General features: G+C 38.1%; 2 protein-coding genes, 1 long non-coding RNA gene and 1 pseudogene across 4 annotated transcripts; 3 read left to right on the plus strand and 1 right to left on the minus strand.

Annotated features, from left to right (window-relative positions):
* The first annotated feature begins 885 nt into the window (after positions 1 to 885).
* On the plus strand, positions 886 to 6618 carry LOC122148836. Its single transcript, XR_006162671.1, has 4 exons — positions 886 to 1659; positions 1768 to 1794; positions 1873 to 1922; positions 6022 to 6618. It is a non-coding gene; the product is annotated as an uncharacterized LOC122148836 (long non-coding RNA).
* A 749-nt stretch (positions 6619 to 7367) lies between these two features.
* Positions 7368 to 10313, plus strand: LOC109052722 (annotated as a pseudogene).
* Positions 10314 to 10509: 196 nt separating this feature from the next.
* Positions 10510 to 19959, plus strand: LOC109052707 (leucine-rich repeat-containing protein 14B-like). The gene is made up of 3 exons (XM_019070128.2): positions 10510 to 11565; positions 18347 to 18706; positions 18788 to 19959. Exons 1-3 carry the CDS (start codon positions 10661 to 10663, stop codon positions 19101 to 19103), a joined length of 1581 nt encoding a protein of 526 aa, XP_018925673.2. The 5' UTR covers positions 10510 to 10660; the 3' UTR covers positions 19104 to 19959.
* Positions 19960 to 20013: 54 nt separating this feature from the next.
* LOC109052721 (cytochrome b-c1 complex subunit 7-like) lies at positions 20014 to 21885 on the minus strand. 2 transcript variants are annotated; one of them, XM_042777086.1, is made up of 4 exons: positions 21763 to 21885; positions 21131 to 21199; positions 20840 to 21006; positions 20014 to 20199 (listed from the first exon to the last, which is right to left on the minus strand). In XM_042777086.1, exons 1-4 carry the CDS (start codon positions 21779 to 21781, stop codon positions 20122 to 20124), a joined length of 333 nt encoding a protein of 110 aa, XP_042633020.1. In that variant the 5' UTR covers positions 21782 to 21885; the 3' UTR covers positions 20014 to 20121. The 2 variants fall into 2 exon arrangements, with proteins under 2 accessions (XP_042633020.1, XP_042633021.1); XM_042777087.1 differs by lacking the exon at positions 21763 to 21885 and adding an exon at positions 21371 to 21724.
* Positions 21886 to 24415: the final 2530 nt, after the last annotated feature.

The following is a 24415-nucleotide window of genomic DNA, read 5'->3' on the forward strand; positions in this document are numbered from 1 at the left end:
TTGCAGCATTCAGTGACCACAATGGCACTGTTAAGCAGTGTGTTTAGACAACGTTTTGAGCGTTTTGCTCACTTTTTGCATAGAAGGGAGACACCTCAGAGGGCACAGCGGTGTGAAGAATGAGAGAGAAATAATTGGAGGAAGTCATCAAAACAAGGCTGAAAAAGCAAGAGAGAGACAGCCTTGAAAAGATGAAGGAGAGAGGACATGTGCATCAGAAAAATAGAGAGTCTGCCAAATTCAGAGAGATGCAGAGTCTAGAAAAGTTGATGGAGGGAGGAAGTGAGCATAGAGAGGCTGGAGAAAAGAAAAAGAAGAAGAGAAAACTGAAAGAACAAAAGACCACTGAGCCAACTCCATTTCTTGTGGTGGTCAAACCTCAGCAAACTATAATCAGTCCTCCAGTGAGATCTTCCTTCTTGAAGCCAAGAGAGGGAGAACTTCTGATGTGTCAAAGTGTCTCTGAACACCTCACTCTACCAGCTGCTCATTTCAATCCCCTGCCACCAGTTACCAAACCACCCATGCATCCTCAAAAGCCAGCTCCTGCACCTGAGGAAGAGTCCCTGCCATGTTCTCCTCTTCAAGTCGATCCTCCCAAACCATTTGCTCTTCCTCCACTCCAGCACCTGATGAACTGTTTTCTCTCTGACACTCCCAACTGCATCCTCCCAAACGACTGGTTCCTCCAAGCCCCACTCCTTCACCAGATCCAAAACTTAAGCACTTGTTGATCAACAAGCACAACTGCAACTACTGCTCCTCTGAATGAGGATCAGGGCACCGAACCCCCAATTGCTCCCTGGGCGCCGTAGCATAAATGGCTGCCCACTGCTCCGGGTGTGTGTTCACGGTGTGTGTGTGTTCACTGCTGTGTGTGTGCACTTTGGATGGGTTAAATGCAGAGCACAAATTCTGAGTATGGGTCATCATACTTGGCTGTATGTCATGTCACTTTCACTTTCACTTTCAGTCTTCCAGAATGGCCCATACTGGTTCTTTTATTGGCTTGTCTGTGTCTGTTTCATATTTCATCTGCTCTGATCTCCCGACACACACTGTGAAGTGAGGCTTCTATCTTATAGTTGCAAAGTTATTGTGATTATCGTGATCAGTAACAAGTGTGATAACACTAGAGAGAGAGAGAGAGAGAATAAAAAGGATCTCCTTTCGATTTAGTGACATGTTGTATCTCAAGACATCAGCAGATGGCGCTACAATGTAGTGGCTATTTGATTGATAAAAATCATTGCAACTGTTATTTTGTATAACGAAATGCAGTAAAGTTAACATTTTTAAAAAACATTACTTTGCATTTAGGTGTCTCAAAGCTAAAAAAAATATATATTTGGTCTGAAAAGATTATGTTGTGCTTAATTTGAAACACAATCTGTCATTTTGAAGAGCCTGAAGAGAACTGAAGGAGTTCGTCAAAGGGAGGGTCGCGTTCCTCCACAGCGAGCGAGCGTGTAGCAAATTCTCAAGGAAGAGTTTCCCAAACTTCTTTCAGTCTCCGGCAATAATATGGACGGTCTTAAATGGAAACATGCATATCTGGCTCAACTTCATTTATGGCACAGAAGATGAAAATGTTTCTGAAATGACAGCTCGTTCTTTCCATTAGTGAAATCAACATGGGAAAACTGCAATCGAAACCTGGTACGACACTTCGAGAATGTCATTCCAGACGCTACAATTTATCAAGCGGCTTTATTCTCATTCTTGTTTTTTGTCCAACCCCCCCCCCCTTTGTCTTTCTTTTTATAGCATGTAAACGGAGAGAAAATCCTGAGGGTAAGGTGATGCATGTATAACTTTGTAATACATAAAGCTGTTACATAAGAAAATGCTATTAAATTTGTGTTGTAATAGATGTTTTCAAGGAGGCTGACTGTACTGGCGAAGTGGACAGAAACAAGCAGGTGAAGGTGACAATTCTTAATGTTAAGGACAGATTTAAGTTAACTGCCACTCTAAACCACATCTATATGAGTCAATACTTAAGGGTTAAGTGTAAGCTGGTTGATGAGTACAGCTTAACACTTCATCTTAACTTTTAAGCCATTATGAAACATTATATAGCTTACTCATTAAAAACAATGTAGCAACAGTAAATACATTTATAGTCAGTGCATACTGTATCCTTATTTCAATGTATATGAAATAGACTACTGATCTGCTTAGCATTATGTAATGTGAGTTTTACTTATTAAATAAACAATTTTTCTATAAAACCCTTTCATTTCTACATTATGTAACCAGTACATTAGGTTGATCTTTATTTTTATAACCTAAAATCGGTGTCAAACTGTGAAGTACAAATAGTTTTTTTTTTGGTGATTATAATGGATAAGCTGCAAATATTCCTATTGTTTAAATAGAGTACACATATAATAATGGGTTTGATTCAATGGGATCTGAAAATTTGTATACCTAGCTTGCACTATTAGAAGTGAAGTGAAGAAATGTAAATGTGAGTCAACACAAATCAACATAAATTGGCTTCATGATTTCCACACTTTAGACTGCCAGTTGCTACAACCAGACACTGAACAGTTTTCTCCACATTACACTGTACTCTCAGCTTTGTATTTAAATGGTGTTGGGTCTCTTCCCTCTTTTTCCTTTGCTCTCATTCTCTCAATGGAGCCTGGAGCCTTCATCACTGTGTGAAATAAAAATGGCCGGCAGCCAGAACAGCAGGGTCTTTTAGCGCCCCACCACACATCTGTTATTGGTTTTGAAAACAGGGGGAGGCTGTGATGGGAAAATGTGGGGAAGTGGTTGGAGGAGGGAAAGGAGGTGTAGTTGGTGGGAGAAGTGCTATGATGAAGGCAGCTGCAAACCAGTTGCAAAATGTAGAGGGGTTGTTCAGCTTAAGGCGTTGGATTGTTGTGGTGATGCTGTGAACATCAAACGTTTAATTCAGAGATCAGGGTTGGTGGTTAGGATCAAGGAAACATACAACACAGTGCATTTTGTGTTGCTGTTTTTCAGGCGAATTCAGATGTGCAGGAAGATGACCAGTTTCCTGGATTTTTGTGTTTGTGTGTTTTTAACATATTAAAGAAGTATAGACCCACCTTGGAGGTGCTTGACGATGACCATACCTATATCAATAAAGATGTATAAAAGAAAAGAGCAGGGTTTAAAATGCTTTAAATGGTTTGATAAATCAATTTTCAAGACAGTAGCAGCTGAAGGAATACATATTATAGTTACAAAGAATGGCACATTAGGGTGATTAAGGCAATAAACAAGTTGTGATATTGCAAAAAATTTAACATTATTTGCTAGTAGTTTTTGAAGTTCAGTTGGTTGAGCATGGTGCTAGCAACACAATGATCTTGGGTTTCATCCCAAAGAGCATGCATACTACTGGCAACCTGTTCATATTTGTTAGTAATCACAGATGATGAAACTATAATCATTGGTCAGGGAAGTGTCATGTTAAATTTTTGACAAGTAATGAAACCAACTGTGTTTTATGGATTTTACTGTTGTGTACCAACATGCCAGTTGTTCAGCTTACAAAAATTATAAAAAAAAAAAACGTTAAGAAAACAAAAACCTCCATAAAACATTTTTGAAAGTTACCCGTGATTTAGGACATTTATGCAGTGCATGCCACTGTAAAGACTGGAAGTCTATCCCTCACAGCCTTGTTTTCTGTCACATAAAATCAATATGGCAAATAACCAAGTTCTATTGTGCAAGCTGAAAATGTATGCAAAAATGAAGAAAGAGAACATTCTTGCATTCTTTGAATTATACATGTGGGTTTGCTTACTATTACTAAGTGACAAATAAATGTTTTAGTAACAAGTTAGATTGCGGATGAATGCATGTCACCACCACTTGACACAAATGTTCACATCTGTTGTACGCTATCAGACAAAAAGGTACAAAGCTGTCAGTGCTGGGGCACTATCGAAAGGTACAAAAGCTAAAAGGTACATCTTTGTAGCTTAGTTACCTCTAAATGCTACATATTAGTACCTAAAATGTACATATGAATAACTTTTAAAAGGGTACCACCCCTGAGAGTGTACATCACATACAAAATAGTCTCCAAAACATGGGATTATAAGAATACATTGGCATCATAAATCCAAATCTCATTTAGTTTTACTCACAGAATGTATTCACACTGAATCAGTCTTTGACATTAAATGAGGACATGTGTACGCTTTCTGTCACCAGTGTGTTTCAGGTCTAATTAGGACACTGTGTTTTCGTGGCAGGATCCTGCAGTGTTGGTCATAAAGCCACGGACACTTGAAAGGTTTTGGCCTCAGAGGGCTCAAAGGAGTCTGTGTTTACTTGAAAAGGGTGGAAGAATCCTTTCTTTCACTCTTTTTCCTGTCTGTCCCACATCGAAGGGGACGTGTGCTGGAGGCAGTGATCCATGTCTCTTTAGAATAGGGTGCATGGTATGACAGCTACGTTTTCTTAAATAATTTTAATGAGCAACCTCATTAAGTATGATTACTTAAGTCTGTTTACTGCTAACACTCAAAATTTGTTGAAGTGAAGTGAAGTGAAGTGACGTGACATTCAGCCAAGTATGGTGACCCATACTCAGAATTCGTGCTCTGCATTTAACCCATCCGAAGTGCACACACACAGAGCAGAACACACACACACACACTGAACACACACACGGAGCAGTGGGCAGCCATTTTATGCTGCGGCGCCCGGGGAGCAGTTGGGGGTTCGATGCCTTGCTCAAGGGCACCTAAGTCATGGTATTGAAGGTGGAGAGAGAACTGTACATGCACTCCCCCACCCACCCACAATTCCTGCCGGCCCGAGACTCGAACTCACAACCCTTCGATTGGGAGTCCGACTCTCTAACCATTAGGCCACGACTTACAAAATTTGTTGGTTGGTTCAGTAAACCATAAAAGGAAATATCAAAAATACATAAAAAGTTGTGAAGTAACAGATAAAATGATTCTGTCCTGTTCTATTGACCTTCAACTTCCATGTGTTGATATTTATCTGATAGCAAACGAAAGCTGCCCTTGTTTTTCTAGCACAACTACTTTGCTCGGGGGCCCTTTAATCACCTGCACTAAAGTCAAGAGCCCTTTCAGTCTGATCTGGTGCCCTCAGACCTCTATTTCTACTCACAATGTTATAAGCTTGATGTGTGGTTTATATTAGATTAGAGTTTTTATCCCCCCAAATATAACAATTTTATACTATAAAATTTATTTATATTATAAAATTTCCATACTATGGAAGTCAATGGCTTCAGTGGTTACACAAGTTCTTCAAAATATCTTTTTTTTTTTGTGTGTGTGTTCAGCAAAAATTTATACAGTTTTGGAACAACTTGGTGGGTAAATGATGACAGATTATTATTATTATTTTTATTTATTTTGCGTGAACTATATAGTACTTGTATGCCATTAGTCCATACTAATAAAATCAAGTTTGTGTAAGAAAGGAATACTACAACTGTAAGCCATTATGCAGTTCTTGCTTGAATCATTGCCCATCTAAACATGGAAAGCATAGTGATGCTGGATTGCATTCGAGTTTATTCCAAGACCATGAAATATTAAATCAATCATGCCCAGCCTCAACATTTTTAGCAAATGGTGTTAGATATTCTAGTACTTTGAAGCACGATCATACTCCAACCCACCTTAGCTCACTGATGATCAAATGGCATGTTGTTTCTCTCCCTTTCTCTCACCATGTAGTAAGGGTTGCATCCAGGTTTTTGGTGACAGGAAGTGAGAGGAAACAAAGCCAGGTACTGTTCTGAACCTGGTGAGAGGGTAGAGACAGCAGTGTGTGTGGGTGGTGAAAAAGAACTGGAGCTGGGATGGGGGTGTCTGGCCCAATGAAACCAGGCTCAGGGCAGGAAAAAAAAACTCCAAGCTGGTAATCTGATCCCACATCAAAGGCACTAGAGCAGGCAGAGCATAGTAGGGTTGGCAGTGATGATGGAAGAAATCATTGGCTCACTGATCACTCATCACACTTTTTTGGGTTTTTGTTTTTCAGGTTTCTGTCAGACTGCAAGTTCTGCTTTCAGCAGCTTGATGCCGAGAGATTGGTTTATGGTTGCACATTTGGATGTGCCTGCTTGCAAAAGATGAAATTTAGTAGATGGAAAAAAATATATATATATATGTGCCAGTATTTAATTTCATTTCTTGGATAAATATATATGAAAAAATATTCAGTTAAATTAAAAAAAAAAAACAAAAACAAAATATTATACATCTTATATTTTACAACAGAAAATGTAGCACAAAACTGTCAAATGTACATTAATAATAAAATGAGAAGAAAAAAGTATTTTTAGAAAATATAATTATATGTTTTGTGCCATGAAGGGGCTTCTGGGATAGCCTTTTACTGTTTTTAATCTAAACTGTATGGTTGCAAAACCATACATTTAGAAGTATTTTACTGTAAAATTATGCTAAACGATTTTTCACAGTATATGGTAACTTAAAGTTAACCAAATAACAGGGTTTTACTGCAGCATTTTTAGTTTTTTTTCTGTAAAAATTGCAAATGTTTTACAGTGTATATAGGTCTGTATTGTTTTCTTTAATTGTTCATGTTCATAGCAACTATTTTTACATTTGCTGTCATCTAACACTCACTTAAAATTAATCTTTAAAACAATAACAACCTAATAATTATAGCAAATCTCAAAATGAATGTCCATATATTGTACTGTATAATGTCTGTATAATGTACTGTATATTATCATTTTGTGATGTTGTGAAGTTTTAAGCATTTTATGTGGTTAATGTAGAGAATAATTTAGCGAAAAAGTGTAGAATTTTAATGTTAATATAATAGTTTAATTTAACCGCTTTTGGTTATTGACCATAACATGAAAATAATTATTGGCTTATCAGTATCAGCCATAATTTTAATCGGCACATCCCAATATATTTATTATTTTGTGTTGGGTGATTTTTAAACTTTGTTTCATAAAGTGTATTGTTGTGGGTTTTTTTTCTTCAGGAATATTTAAATATTCCAGTAAAATTACATTATATTAAGTTAAAAAATGCTAAAATCTTGGAATGTGACATAAGAAGTTTATAGTCAGATGTTCTCAGTGCACATAAAGTTGTGTTTTTTGCTAGTGTAAAAGGGACAGAGTTGTGGCAGGGAGGATTACAGATGATGTTGAGCTGTTTTGTCATGGAGGGCAATTCACTTCCTCCCTCAGAAACCAGCGGTGCAATGTGTCTGGAAACAAAGACCACAGGAGTGCAAAAAATGAAGTGATTTTTTTCTTGTTCTTGGTACATTCATTATAGGGGCTGGTTTTCCAGCTCAAAAGCATGTTTTCTACACAAATTATATACAAAACTGTCTTAGAAATGCAAAGGTTCATAGATCATGTTAGTCCATTTATCATTTTACAGTTGTTCACCCTCCAAAGAAACTAGCATGAGTGTTGTTTTCTATACTTTCTTATGTAATCTAAATCATCCTGTGGGTCCTTTACTGCACACAATAGCTGCACTTGAATCCATTGTTTTCTTTGGATGTCCAAAGTGTTAATGATTTGTTTGGCCTCTTTAACTCTAGGATCTTAGTGGTAGAGATCCAAAAGAAGATCAGTTGTCAGATCAGTACTGTTTGCTGCAGGGTACGTCGAGCTGTGAAAGGAAACTCATTTACAAACAGTGCCTTTGTTTAAAGTGAAGTAATACAGACTTATCTGTCATTTTAATATATTATATAAAGTTTGATATTTTTCTAAAAAAAAAAAAAAGTCTTTGTAAGATCTGTTAAAATTATCTGCTATTTGTAGTAACACTGCCACCAGAGAGAGTAATGAAGACTCCCAAATCCTCACTTTCTTCTGAAAATGACAGACAGCATCCACTCAAAGATTCACTCAGGAGAAATGGGAAGAATGATGTAAGTTTTTAGCATACAGAAAACTGCATATGATCCAGTGAATATCAGGTTTGAGATCCTAGTGTCACCTAACAAAACCTTATAAATATCTTTACTGTCACATTTGATTGGTTGAATTCATCCTTTCTGAATAAAGGTATTAATTTCTTTCAAAAAAAACAAAAAACAAAATCTGACCCTAAAGTTTTACATGGTAGCTAATGAATAGTGCTTTGCTAAAACTTAAGAATTGTTTTCTGAGCTGTAGGATATCTTGATCAATAAACATATTGCAAATCCTTCCATCGCTGTGCTGTTGATATAAGGACAAGGAGTGTAATGTGTCTGTCATGGATGAAAATCGGCAAGAGTGGATGATTACACTATGATTTGGACAACAATGGGAAAATAACCAGAGAGGTAAAGCTCAGTATTGACAGAAGACCTACCATCTCATTAAAGTGATAAACAATCATTTAGCTATTGGTGAGTTTATCTCATTGTGTTTGTTGCAGAATATGTTGAGCCTGATGCACACGATCTGTGAGGTGGTTGAGGCATCAGTCAAACAGCTGGTGCTTCGTAATGGCACAACCTTGCGAGTTAAGCTGAATGTCACTCCATTAACCAGCAGAAAAGGTGAAGACTGAACCTATCATTGTAAACAAATGGTCTCATCTGTTTGGTTAAGGCAGTGTTTGATTGCTCTGCTGAAATAATCTTGTTATAATGCAGTGTTACTCACTTTTGTACTTCTTGAGATCGGGATGCTGGAATGTCTCAAAATGAGCGGGATCAAATAGAGGATGCAGTACGGAGTGCAGAGAGCCTTCATTCTCAGATCAGGTGATTTTTTTTTTTTTGTAGTCTTCAGTATATGAGTGAATCATGAGTTTTTCTTGAGAAACATTTATAAAAGAAATGTTTTATTTATCCAGGAGAACAAAATTTGAAGTATTTACCCAGTGGAACAAAATGAAGTCAAATGATAGTTAAAATTCAGTGTTCATAAATTACTAATAAAGAATTTATTTATATTTTATATTAATTATATTTCAGTTTTTAATTTGAGTCCATTAGTTTATTTTTTGTTTTAATAATTTTATGTGCTAATTTTAAATTAAAAACATTTCTAATTTTAATAATGTTTTCTAATAAAGCTTATTGTCTTATTTAATATTTAATTTTAAGCTTTATTTCAATTAATTACATTTTTAAATAGTTTTAGTTAACAATAACACCACTGTTACCAACACTATGATACAATATTTATTAATGTGATTATTGTTCTATGATTTTCTTCTGTCAGACAACTGAACTCGGATCATTTGGGTGTTTCGGAGAGAAAGCACTACTCCGTAGATGAAAACACAGAACGTAGGAATCACTATCTGGATCCGGCTGGAATTGATAACTATACTTCTCAATTTGAAGGTGATAGCTTAATATTTATTATCTGCTTTTCAGCAAGATATTTTTCATAAGGCCAGTGAAAATAGCTGAGCTCGGTTTAACGAAAGCCAGTTTTATTCTAAGTTTATTCAGCTTTATTCTAATTCTAGAAGACTAGATGTTTAGAGCTTCCTTAAATATAATTTATGTTACTATCATAGCTCCAGAAACATGTGCTTCTTCCTGTAACCATCATCATCGCTCTCAACCTGACACCTGCAGCGCTGTGCAGTCATCTGGAAAATCCTTTCCTTTCATCAGGTCACTCAGCATCTGCAGCAAGTCTGTCGGTTATAGTGGAGCCTCAACCAAACCCAGTAAGCTCCATGGGCATCACCCTATGACCTGGTGCCGTCCATCCCAACAGCAGCAACAGCAACCTCTGCTGTACAGCTCCAGCAAAGGCATCCGTGCCCGAGCCAGTGAGACTGCATCCCCTTACAGAAGTAAACATGACAGAGAACTACAGCCTGGGCCAGCTGTTCCTCCTGGGGGTTTTATGCCTGTTCCTCAAAGACATGAACACCATCATCACCATGGGCACCACCATCATCACCATTACCACCCTGCGTAAGAGTTCTGAAAAACTTCCGGAGCAGTGGGCAGCCGGTTATGCTGCAGCACCTGGGGAGCAGTTGGGGGCTCAAGGGGCCTTGCTCAAGGGCACCTTAGTCGTGGTATTGCCAGCCCGAGACTTGAACCCACAACCTTATGGTTAGGAGTTAAACTCTCTAACCACTAGGCCATGACTTCCAATGTTGACATAGAAAATTGTTTGGTTTTAAGGTGCCTAATCTGTGATTAGGGTGCTACATGCATTGCTAAACTTTTAACAAAAGACATTTTGCAGCACCTTAAGAACATACGTTTTGCTTTTCCTTTTACCTTTTTTTCCAGAAATTTTTGAAAATATACCCTAAAAATATATTTATTGCACAATTACATTAGATGAAGTCACACAACTTAATTTAATACAATTCTCAATGGTTAACCCAGAAAATAACAAATTTTTCCTACAGCCACAGAATGTAACCATTGATGGTCACACGTAAGAGACTTCTTTTTTCTTTCCAGCCATCCCAAATCTAATTGCTGTTTAACCTCTGTCTGTTTAGTCATGAGAGTATGAGACAGCTGCTTCTATTAATAACTAACTCCCTCTTGATTATCCACCCTCATGCTCTTGCTCAGCACTCTTCTGTTCTTGGGTTGACGCACATATATATGTTGGTTGAAAGAGGGCAACACTCCACATCTCCTAAAGGCTGACAGCTCCAAGAAGATTCCCTGATCTTGAGAGCTGAAGAACACAGCCATGAAGAGCTTGAAGTTCCTAGCAGCCGAGGGCTTTTTTCAAACTGGCCCAAATGCATGTAAGAACCTCCACTGCTTGTCATACAATCTCTACCCAATCCTCTTCAAAGCCAGCTATCTGCGTGAAGAGGCCTCAATGCTCCACGTCTTGGTCCGGACATGGCCTCTGAAAGAACTCAACTTGCGCAAACTATTGGGCAGGACAGTTGACTGTCCAGATGATCTCATGTCCTGCACCTGCAGGCTCTGTCTGGAGGCCATTCTCACAGGTCTGAGGGACTATGTGCTTCAAGCTCCAAGCATGTATACAAAAATGCTGCGTGTGGTGGATCTAATTGGTCTACAAGACATAGAACACCAGGTCTGTCCCTGCAGACAGACTCTTGGCCGCTGGGCACGAACTGAACTACTTACCCGCATGTGCTACGAGACTATGGTGTCCATGCAGACCGGCCAAGCAGCACCATCAGCATTTGATGTGGAGGTAGATGTCCGTTTTGATGCTTTTGTTACTGGACGGAACTACGAGGTGGTGGCTCAGGCTCTGCTGCTGCACAGACAGTGCCCGTTAAAACTGCACTTCGTAGGCCTGCGTGTGGACTCACTGAGCCTCCGGAACCTCTTTCACCTCTTGAAGCTGGTGGAATCACATAGACTGCAGAAGCTGGAAGTGGTGCACAATGTACATCTGGAGGCTCCACACATTGAGGTATTGCTCTCCCAGCTGAAGTTCCCCCAGCTGCGCTCGCTCACGTTTCCTGCTCAGGCTTTGAATGTACACAGGTTGGCTCTGGAAGACGAAGGCCTCATGGGAGTTCTGGGTGAGCTGATGAGCAAGCTGACTGAACTGAGAGAGCTCTGTCTGGGGTTCTGCACTCTTACAGGGCATCTGAGGAAGCTGCTGAGGTAAAGACTAGAAAACCAAAATGTGACCACAGCTGCCATTTAAACTCATACACATAGGTCATATATACACTAGTTTGGGGTCAGTGATTTTATTTATTTTTACAGTCTTATAAATTTAATGTATTGCTGTGCTGGCAAAGCTGAATTCAGCAGACATTACTCCAGTCTCCAGTTTCACATGATCCTTCAGTCATTCTAATATGCTGATTTGGTGCACAAGAAACATTTCTTATTATTATCAGTGTTGAAAACAGTGCTGCTTAATATTTTTGTGTGAACCATAATACACGTTTTTTTTTCTTTTTTACTGACCCCAGCCTTTAGGATGGTGGTGTATAAGGTATCTTTCACTTAAATATACGATTTAACAGTCTTATTTGATGGTTTGCAGTCTAATCAACTGTTTATCATCAAGCCATGTCTTGCATGTTGTTGTTCTTGTTTGTTGTGTAACTAGTCTACAGACAGCTGTCTCATTGGAAACTCAAAGTAGGTCAGGACATGACTCTGGCAACACAATATGTTCTATGTTTACTGTAAATAGCAGCACATGTTTTATAACAGTCAAAACATCACGTCTCATAGGTGCTGACGCATAAGATATTAATTCACCCCAGAAGCAGATGTAGCATGTTTAATAATATACCTAGGACTTTATATGGATTTAATAGTGAAGTATAAACTTCCTGTTGTGTGTGTGTGTATATATATATATATATATATATATATATATATACACACACATATATATATATATACACACACATACAATACTATTAGAGATTCAGAGGTCAATAATAATAATACTTCTATTCAGCAAAATCAAATAAAAATAAAAAAATAACAAAACAAAATATTTCGAATAAATGCTGTTTTTCAACTTTCAACTTTGAACCTCCTATTCATCAGAGTAAACAAAATTATGGTTTCCACAAAAAATGAAACAGCACAATGGTTTTTAACATTAATTATAGAAACAATAAAAAAAAGGTTTTTTTTTTAATAATATTATTATTATTATTTCTAAAGGATCATGTGACACTGAAGACTGTAGTAATGGCTGCTGAAAATTCAATTTTGCCATCATTGGAATAAATTACTATTTATAAATATTAAAATAGAAAAGTTATTTTAAATATTAATAATATTTCACAATATTACCATGTGACAGTATTAGGCCTTAAAGTTGGGGTTCGGGCGCCAGGGGTAAAAACCACCACATCACCACAATTACCAATTGAATTCATCATGTAAGGATGACACTATTCTATTATATGAAATAAATAAAGCAAGGAACAACAGGGAAGTTGATTCAAGGGTTTTCTATTCACAATCAATTCCAATCCTATTACCTCAATTCAGTACATTATATTTAACATAGAAAAAAAAAAGAAAAAAAAAAAATCACAGTAATTTTGTTTCCAGGCCCAGGAACATTTACCTTTTAAATACCTTACAACAATAAATGAGTGACAAATAAATCAGCAGATAATTAAACAATTAAATAATTCAAACAATTAAGCTTACCTTGTCACTCATTAAACTACTTGGTCTGAAACGTAATTCACAACATCACACAATAATTACAACTAAATTCGGCAACTCCAGCGCCAAAAAAAAAAAATAAAAAAATAAAAAAAACAATCTCCCTACACCAAAAACCTCCTCAAACCACACTACTTAAAATGCCCTGAATTAGCATTGAAATCACCATCATAACCTCACAACCGAATTGGAAAAAGCTCTCTCTCAAACGCTCCATTTACACGCAAATTACTTCCAATAACTTTTCAATGCTTTACGAAATTCAATGAGGGAATCACATTCCTCAAAATACGAATCGTAAGCATTAAAAGCACAAAAGACCACAGCATTAAATGTATCATTAACGCATTAAATGTATCATTAACACATTAATGCAAAGCGGGCTACAACAACACTCACAATCCGTGCGCTCGTATGACCATGACCGGGATTAACCCGCATGCCTAACCCAGGCGAGAGAGAGAGAGAGCGAAAGACGAAATCACACTTCCTTAAATAACTTCCTACACATCTCACATAATATCAACAGCGCCATCCCCACCAATAAATAAAAAAAAAAAGGGTAAATCACTGACGACGGTCACATTCTTCCCCCCCATGGAAAAAGATGCCCTAATGTTCTGCAAAATTATAAACTATATATGCTCATTACAGGAAAATTTGTCAATACATGAAACCCTGCAACAACAACCGCATAAAAAAAACCACTAGTTCCAGCATTCAACATTTACATTTCACTCATTTCCAAATAATTTGGCATTGCAATACGAAGTACTAGCTAATCCAGGACATAATTTAATCAAAACCCTAGAAAATCCTCATCCTCTGGTTCCTCAGTAAAAATCTTCAAGGCTCCCTCCATTTCCTTACGATCCAACTCTGCAGCAGAGGGGAAGGCAGGCTTCAAATTGCACACATGGATTGTACACAAGTCTTCTCCATTGTCCTCACGTACAACCCGATAATTTACTGGACCTAATATTTCTACAATTCGATAAGGCCCGATCCATTTTGCTGCAAATTTAGCTGCAAATTGTTTAGAGGCCTTAGAAAGAGGATGTGCTTTCATCCAAACCCTATAATTTCTGGAGTAATTCACATTCCTACGACCTGCATCATAAAAACGTTTTTGTTTCTCCTTAGCTCGATACAAGTTCTTTTTTTACCCTATCCTGCAAATCTTTAAGAACCCTGAGACTGGTCTGGTGTGGCTCTAGAGCATGTTCAAAAGGTCCTTTCAACCTTCTTTGCAAGAGTAATTCTGCTGGGGAGTATCCAGTACTCTCCTGAACAGCAGAATTGATAGCATACTTCAACTCTGGCAAATAATGATCCCAATGATTATGCTCCCCAAACACGTAAGATGATATCATCACCTTAACCGTCTGATTCACACGTTCTGTGAAGTTGGTTTTGAGTGGTTTTTGCACTCCCCACCTGCTACACAGCTCCTGCAAAATTTCAGAGGTAAATTGGGGACCTCTGTTCGACAACAATAATTTTGGAACACCCCACCGTGTCAATATTTCCTTCCTTAGTGTCTGTGCAATTGTCACAGCAGTAGCTTTTCGAAGTGGAAACAACTCCACCCAATGGCTATAATAATCTACTACTACCAATAGCTGGGTGTTACCTTGCATACTACGAGGCAATGGTCCCTTGAGATCCACGCCGAGCAATTCTCATGGTCCATGTGCTTCAGTCTGCCGTAACATGCCAGCTGGTTTACGACACTCAGGTTTACATTGTTGACAACTGACAATTTTTTTTTACTAATTCTGAAACATCTCTCCACATGTTTGGCCAAAAGGCTATTCCATTTACCTTTTTTGTGTCTTATAACGACCAAAATGCCCACTTAACGGGTTGGAATGACATGCTTCCAGCATAGTCTGGTGAAGGATCTGTGGGACATACACTTGAAAATGGATTCCTTTGGAAGGATGAGTCATCTTCCGTTAAACCTTGTCCTCTAAAATGACAAATCCAGAACCAGAATCATCAGGACTCTGCATATTATCAACTATACTCTTATATAGTCTTTGGACCTGATGATCAAACAAAAGAGTAAAAAGAACATGAGACTCCTTGTCTGATAAATTACTCTCATTGACTTTGCTTTGCACTAACTCCACAAGTTCTAGACTAGTTTCTTCCTGCACATAATTCTCAATATACTCACTTGCTGACCACTTAATCTGGACAAGAGGGACAGAGGAATAAAGAGAAGCAGTAGGCTTACAATCCACAGGTGGTATACATGACATCCATGAATCCCCTGAGGTAATTGGTGGCTGAAAGGGGAAAACACGATTTTTCAGGTCCCCTGATAAACTGTACAACTGATCTTTAATATAAAGCTGCAAACCAGTCAACCCTATGAAATCTAACCCCAGCACCATTGAATAAACAAGGTTCTTAGCTGGAAGGATTACTGTAGGAACCTGAAAATGCAAATCGTGCAAATAAAAATCCAGCAATTTCTATTCAAGAGGAACAGTAGCATCACCATTAGCCAGATAAAGTGGTCCTTCTTGCCATACATCAAGTTGCTTATGTCCTTTTATCTTATTCCATAAATCAAAATGCAACGTGTAGGTGGCCCCTGTATCTACAAGTGCTTTCCCAGTACAGTTCCTCACAGTTAAGGGAACAACTAACTGTCTAAGAACTACAGGGCCAACTCTCTTGTCCTGTCTGCTACCAGTTGGGTTCTTTACAAGTCGTTGAGTATCATAAGCAGATACTACACCTCGTTGATGACTATGACCCTGGAATTCTTCACCATTCTGGGCCTGCCCTCCAGAGTGTTTTCCACTTAAAGCAGCCTTGAAATTAGGACAAGAACCTGGAGAATGATTCTCATGACACCTCCAACACAAGAGACTTAGATTTCGTTGCTCTAAAGGCAAGATGGCCTTTCTATCTTCCTCTTTTATTTTTCTAAATTGTGAATTCTGGTCTAATGTATTGTTCTTACACAAATGCACCCGATTATACCTTCTCTGAAGATCAAAATCTCTCTCCATTTGAGTCCCCAGTCTCACCAGTTCTCCAAAAGTCTGGGCACGACCTCGAAGCTGACTAGCAAAACAAGGATTCATAGCTTTTAATAGGGCCTTTAAAACCTCATCCTCAGTAGCTTCCTTTTTCCAACACTTAGCTTGAAATGATAATGTAAAGTCACGGACACTTTCACTTGCCCCTTGTAACCGATTTCATACTTGATCCTTCAACACATCTTGATAGTCTTCTGGCAAAAAGACAGCTAAAAAAACTTGCTGAAAATCTTCCCAGGTGTCAATTTGAAATCTCACTGTCTCCCACCAGTCACGGGCAGAAGCATGTAGAACACTACGCATTGTTGCAAGTATTTCACTATTTGACATTGGTCTGAGAGCTAAGAAATCTTTACATCTTTCCAAGCAAACTAGAGGATCGGTCTCATCATGCACCCCCCCCCCCCCAAAGGAAGGAAATACCATCTTAATAGGCAGCACACGACCACAGGTCAAATTTGATGGAGCAAAACCCTGACTAACCAAATCACCAGTATTACACTGTGCAGTTGAACCTAAACATAGCTGAGAAGTAGCAGGGGCAACACCCTCCTGTTCAGCTAACTTACTATCACATTGAGTGCTTTTCTGCATCAGCGCATCAAGTGAAGTTTGCACAGTAAATACTTGCTCCTTCAGACTGCGTACTTCTTGTAACTCCTTTCCACCTACACAATGTTCTTTGATAGCTGTTTTAAAAGAAGAAAATAATGAATTGTTAGCATCATCAAGCAATTCCTTAAACTCAGTACATGACTGTTTTGCATTCCACTTAATAGCATCAATTGTTTGATTGCTAGAACTTTGCATACGATCATTAAAGACCTCCAAAAAATCCATTTGTGCTTTTTCAACTACTACTAACGTCTCTTTAGGAATAGCTCTAGCACAAAGTTTAGCATTCTCCTCAAACCATTTTTTCCGCCAGGCTACAGTGTCCACAAATACACTTAAGTGAATCAATTGCCTGAGAAAAGATAGTTAAATCATCTGCTTGGTTCCCTGAACCAATCAGAGGGACACCAAGAAATGGCTGTTCTAAATCAGTGTCATCGTCTAATAAAGACCGCTCCACATTCTGAGGAGTCAAAGGGCTATCATGAAATGATTCCAGACTGCCATCATCTCCAGATCCAGTAAAATTTATAAGGGGAGAACAGGGTTCCATAATTACACAAATAATCACAATAAACCAATAAATAAACAACATCTGAGGGTCCCAGGAACATTTACCTTTTAAGTACCTTACAACAATAAATGAGTGAAATAAATCGGCAGATAATTAAACAATTAAAAAATTCAAATAATTAAGCTTACCTTGTCACTCATTAAACTACTTGGTCTGAAACGTAATTCATAACATCACACAATAATTACAACTAAATTCGGCAACTCGAGCGCCAAAATAAATACAAAAAAAAAAAAATCTCCCTACACCAAAAACCTCCTCAAACCACACTACATATAATGCCCTGAATTAGCATTGAAATCACCATCATAACCTCACAACTTAATTGGAAAAAGCTCTCTCTCAAACGCTCCATTTACACGCGAATTACTTACAATAACTTTTCAATGCTTTACGAAATTCAATGAGGGAATCACATTCCTCAAAATACGAATCGTAAGCATTAAAATCACAAAAGACCGCAGCATTAAATGTATCATTAACACATTAATGCAAAGCGGGCTACAACAACACTCACAATCCGTGCGCTCGTGTGACCATGACCGGGATTAACCCGCATGCCTAACCCAGGCGAGAGATAGAGAGAGAGAGAGAGACGAAATCACACTTCCTTAAATAACTTCCTACCTGGTTCATCGTATATACGATCAACAGCGCCATCCCCAGTACTAAATAGAAACAGCGTAAATCACTGACGACGATCACAGCCATTTTACTGTATTTTCATCAAATAAATGCAGTCTTGAGACTTCTAGATGTATAGATCATGTGCAGCAGAGTTGCAAAAATATGTATTGCTCAGTCACTCAATTTTTTTTTCAGAGATCTCAATGCAGCTCAACTATATACATAATATTATATGACGTGATTCATTAATAATATTGTTTACTGAAATTGGTGTAAATTCCAGTGTTGTAGTTTGATGCTTAATCTTAGGATAATTCCTAACCACTTGTTTTGAGTAACTATAATCTGTTTGTTTTGCCAGTCCACTGAACACTCCGCTGCAGTGTATCGAGTTAGCAAACTGCAGTCTTAACGCAGTGGACATGGCCTACTTCGCCAACAGCCTGCACAGTGAGCACATAGTAAAGCTGGACCTCAGTGGTCATGAGGTAGCTGACCTCTTCCCCATCACCTTCCGGAAGCTTCTGCATCGCTGCTGTGCCACACTCACTAGTGTAGGTCTGGAGGAGTGTGGACTGGATGATGACAAACTGGATCTGCTCACCCAAGCACTGAGACCCTGTCACAGGCTACAGGAACTGAAGATCCTGGGTAATCCACTGAGCACAGCTGCTCTGCACAATCTTTTTAATATGCTGGCTCTGGGCTTTCCTGCATTGAGGTACAGTAAAACCGTGTTCATTGTTGTTAACTATTTGGTTGTTTTTCTTGTAATTTGAATGTATTATGTATTGTCTCACAGATATATTGAGCTGCCCGTCCCACGTGACTGTTATCCTGAAGGTGTAACCTACCCACTGGATGAAAGCACGCTGATAAATTACGACAGGGAGAAGTTCCAGCAAGCCAGAACTGAACTTACTGGCATCCTAGAGAGGGAGGGAAAAGGACATATAGAAGTCTGCACGCCATTATTTGGAGCCTATGATCCTGACATCAACGAGACGAGCAATGAGCTGGGAGTCTCCATGCTGCACTCCTTCAGCAGTGTCATAGGCAACTTCATTGACACAGTCAGTGTTACCCAACAGAGAGAGCAACAAAGCAATGAGCAGTGAATCAGTATATTAGAATGATTTCTGAAGGAGAAACGGCTGCTGAAAATTCAGCTTTGCCATCACATGAATAAATTACATGTTAAAATTATATTCAAATAAAAAAGTTATTTTAAATTGGAATATTTCACAATATTACTTTTTACAGTACTTTTGATCAAATCAATGTGGCTTTGAGCAGGAGACTTTTTTCAAAAACTTCAACAAAAAAAAAAAAATCTCACCAACTCCAAAAGTACAGAAAGACCTAAAGCATTAATGGCTGCAATTAACATTTGCTGTTTAAAGCTTTAGAAATAATGCATAACATAATATTTGCAACACAAGTGTTTTATAGAGAGGCTCACTGAATAAAAGGCATAACTAAATGTGACTTTGTTCACTTAAAATATTATAATTAGTCAATTTTGATGTTCTATAATACTTACAAAAATAATTAATATGAAAATATGCAGTTAAGGCCTGGATTTGTTATAATGTAATGTTGAAAAGCTAGAGTTATATTTTATCCACTGACATTTATGGCTGTGTAAAGCATTGATAACTTATACTCAGTATTTCAGTATCAGTAGCGATATTATTGACACTTGCCTTCATTTATAGTACTTGAATGCCATTAAATACAATGCATGACATGATTTATTTGTGTGATTGTACTTTTGTAACTGATGAATAGTGAACTATTTAGGTTAACTGTAGTTCATTTTACTGTATGAATGTTTGAGATTTTTAATGTCAAAGTCACTATGTATTTGGTGCTTTTAGTGTTTTTTAAAGTAAGTCTGTATTTAAATAAACAGACTTATCTTTGGAGTCTACTGTATCATCCCATTAAACTTTGAAAGATTTATTGACTGTACAACAACATTATCATGACTTTTCATGAAAAAAACAACAACAGACATTTGAAGACTTATATCAGAAAGGAAATTTTAATAAGTATAGGGACTCATCACATAATACATTTTCTCTTAAATACAAGACACCGGACATCACACCTAAAAGGAGCTTTAGTCCCATCCTACTTCTTCGCCCACTCCTCTTTTTCTTTCCTTTCACGAACAACCTCCTCCAGATAGGGCTCAAGGTAATGCACATCCTACAAGGAACAATATTAATTGTTCAAAACATTTGAAGCAGATGTATAGTAACAAAACACACACGTCTACATCTAATGAATTTTCCAAAACCATGGTGAAGAATACAATCCTATTCAGAAAAATTTAAAATGAGTACTTCAAAAATATATATATATTTTTTATTTTTTTTTATTAATTTTTTTTTAGTGGGGCTCGAAAGTTTGGGCACCCTGAAGGTTTTGCCATGGCCTTCAGAATCTGCTGACCTCAACATAACTGAAAATCTATGGATAGACCTTAAAAGAGCAGTGCATGACAGACAGCCCAGAAATCTCAAAGAACTGGAAGACTTTTGTAAGGAAGAATGGACGAAGATACCTCAAACAAGAATTGAAAAAATTTTGTAGTCTTTGCTGGCTACAAAAAGCATTTACAAGCTGTGATACTTGCCAAAGGGGGCAGTACAAGGTATTAACTCTGCATGGTGGCCAAACTTTTGCAGATGCCATTTTTTGTTGTCTGTTATTTTGAAAGTGTAAATGATGGAAATAAAAGCTAACTTTTTTTTTGACATATTATAAGAATGTCTAATCTATAATTACATATTTAAGCACACTACACAAAGAAAAAGCAGCTAAAATTAGTATACATTCAGCTCACCTCCTCATATTTAGTCCACTGATCCTTGGGAAGAATCTGTTGTTTCATTGAAAGATCCAGAGCTCTCTTGACTCGGAACATTCTGTCATTGTAAACTTGTTCTGGGAGCCGACGAATGGCTTCCTTCACATCACTGTCCTCATTGATGGTATCATCCCGCATCAAGCCTATATGACATGCAATGACACAGAAATTGATACATTTGCATATATGAATGTGTTTCAATGTAAATATCAATCCACGAAGGTCACAAGTTCTAAACAATGCTTTTAAGGGGAAAGTACTGCTTACCAAGTTTGTTGAAACCGCATGCATTGTAGTACCACTTCCTGAAGCCCACCAAGAGCCTGCTGGTTGCAGCTGTACAGGGACAGGAAAATATATAAAAACCAAAACTGGAGATATGGAACGAGACAAGTAGATAATATCCAATCAGAACACCTTAAACCCACACGACTTAAACGTATTCTGTGGTTAACGGATCCGGTGCTTATGACAGTTGTGGACTGGGTATTATAGCAGAAAACTCACTTATAAGCATGATGCACCGCTGACATTAGATTCAGTTAACCGCCTGTACGCCCGGTTAACCATCAGTGAGTGAATCACGGAGCATTTATTTCTTCCTAATGTATCGTTTACAATAATTAGGACACAAATAAACAGTTACTACAAGTGACATGTGGGAAAGGAAACAGAACAAAGTCATATTTCGACTGGTAACATACAGCCCGCTGGCGCAGACGGGGACACACAGTAGAGGACATCAGTGCTTTACATCACAAAACCAACTGCCTCGTCTACAAACAGACTTGCGAGCAGCACAGAAAGCAGATATATTATAAATTAACTCTTGAAAATGATGGTAACTAATTCAGACGCTCGCAATTTCCCAAAACGATCAAACAAATAACAAATTTTACCTGGTGCCCTCGACGCCATTTCTGTTCACTAGGAAAGTCGCTCAGGATTGTGGGATATGTGACGTCTCGTCCGGTGATTACGCAATCGGCTTTTCTCAGCCACAGCTGTCACAATATTTAGAATGTTTTTTAAAAAAAAGTTTTTCATGACCTGTCCCCAACCCGCATTCTCACTATTTTATTTAAACTCTCACTAAATATTTCGAACAGTACATGTACATTCATGTGTTTTTTCATTAAGTCATTACTCTTTCCAACTGTCTATGTTTCCACCACATATTACATGATAAAAATTACATTTTAAACATTTTTGGAATAAAATGTCAGATACCAAGGGATTTATAGATAAATACATATTTATGTATACTCGCTTCCTCATATTTAGCCCATATGTTTCTATAGTTTGACCAAATTTATTATAAATTTATTATAAATGATGCACAATAAAAATGTGATAATTACTTTGCATATTTAATTGCATTCATGATCTTCACACGGTTGGTAACCATGTACAACTATAGTGACAAATGTGTGTGGATCTCAGGCAACAAAACAGACTTTTAATAACTGTCTTCTGTTCTATTCTGTCAGAATAGACCAAATCATATACCTCAAGTGCATGAGGTGTGGAGGACATTATCTTCCTCTTTTTAAGAAGATCTCAGAGGTTAAAAAAGTTCTGAGGTCAGACCATGGGTCAGACATACCCAAATGAAATTAAAGTTACTTCCTATATGTATTTTCTTTGAGATAAAAAAAATGAACTTTACAGCTTTTCGAATAAAAAAATATCATTAAAGGTTGCTCTGATAGTGGCCTTCAGCTCTTCTGCATTCTTGGGTCTGGCATATCACATTTTCCTCTTCACAATACCCCATAGATTTTCTATGGGGTTAAGGTCAGGCGAGTTTGCTGGCCAATTAAAAAAACAGGGATACCATGGTCCTTAAACCAGGTACTGGTAGCTTTGACACTGTGTGCAGGTGCCAAGTCCTGTTGGAAAATGAAATCTGCATCTCCATAAAGTTGGTCAGCAGCAGAAAGCATGAAGTGCTCTAAAACTTCCAGGTATACGACTGCGTTGACCTTGGACCTCAGAAAACACAGTGGACCAACACCAGCAGATGACATGGCACCCCAAACCATCACTGACTGTGGAAACTTTACACTGGACCTCAAGCAACGTGGATTGTGTGCCTCTCCTTTCTTCCTCCAGACTCTGGGACCCTGATATCCAAAGGAAATGCAAAATTTTCTTTCATCAGAGAACATAACTTTGGACCACTCAGCAGCAGTCCTGTCCTTTTTGTCTTTAGCCCAGGTGAGACGCTTCTGACGCTGTCTGTTGTTCAAGAGTGGCTTGACACAAGGAATGCGACAGCTGAAACCCATGTCTTGCATATGTCTGTGCGTAGTGGTTCTTGAAGCACTGACTCCAGCTGCAGTCCACTCTTTATGAATCTCCCCACAGTTTTGAATGGGTTTTGTTTCACAATCCTCTCCAGGGTGCGGTTATCCTTATTGCTTGTACACTTTTTCTACCACATCTTTTCCTTCCCTTCACCTCTCTATTAATGTGCTTGGACACAGAGCTTTGTGAACAGCCAGCCTCTTTTGCAATGACCTTTTGTGTCTTGCCCTCCTTGTGCAAGGTGTGCAATGGTCACCTTTTGGAGAACTGTCAAGTCAGCAGTCTTCCCCATGATTGTGTAGCCTACACAACTAGACTGAGAGACCATTTAAAGGCCTTTGCATGTGTTTTGAGTTAATTAACTGATTAGAGTGTGGCACCAGGTGTCTTCAATATTGAACCTTTTCACAATATTTTAATTTTCTGAGATACTGAATTTGGGATTTTTCTTAGTTTTCAGTTATAATCATCAAAATTAAAAGAAATAAACATTTGAAATATATCAGTCTGTGTGTAATGAACGAATATAATATACAAGTTTCACTTTCTGAATGGAATTAGTGAAATTAATCAACTTTTTGATGATATTCTAATTATATGACCAGCACCTGTAAGGTCTGAGTGTGGAAGATTCTGGTGGAAGGGCAGAAGGTACTTGGATCTGGACTGCTTCCTCTTCGCTGATTTCTTGAAGCAGAGAAGCATGCACAGCCACATATAAATAAAAACTTAGACTCTCTGAAAGAGACACTTGGCTTGATATTCAATGCATGTCAGAATTTAATGGCACAACCTTTTTTCTGTGCAAGATCAGGCTTATTATAGACATCTGGTGAAGCAGCTTGGTGGTCCGTGAAGTGTCTCCATGTCTCTCTGTGAGGGTCTGTGGACGAGCGGCTGTCTGGTGCTGTGCTGCAGCAGTATGAGATGTGAGCGCTGGTGCAGTGCGCGTGTCGACTGCTGGCCAGCTGCAGATAAAGGCCTGGAGAGCAACAAACTCACACATCATCGACAAACGTGCATGACGACTCAGAAGAGTTTTCCTGGGTGGAATAATATGCAACAGTAGTGTATTATGTTAATTCTGATTATGTGCAATTGTAAAAAAAACATTCTTTTGATTTAGTATCTCATATACATTTTTATACAAACTTTCTGTGACTGACAGTATTGACTCCATTCAATGTCATTACAGCAGTCACATGATTAAATCATCTATACAAGGCGCAAAGGGGAGAAAGG

Source organism: Cyprinus carpio, chromosome A19 (genome assembly GCF_018340385.1).
Source record: "Cyprinus carpio isolate SPL01 chromosome A19, ASM1834038v1, whole genome shotgun sequence".
Lineage (NCBI taxonomy): Eukaryota > Metazoa > Chordata > Actinopteri > Cypriniformes > Cyprinidae > Cyprinus > Cyprinus carpio.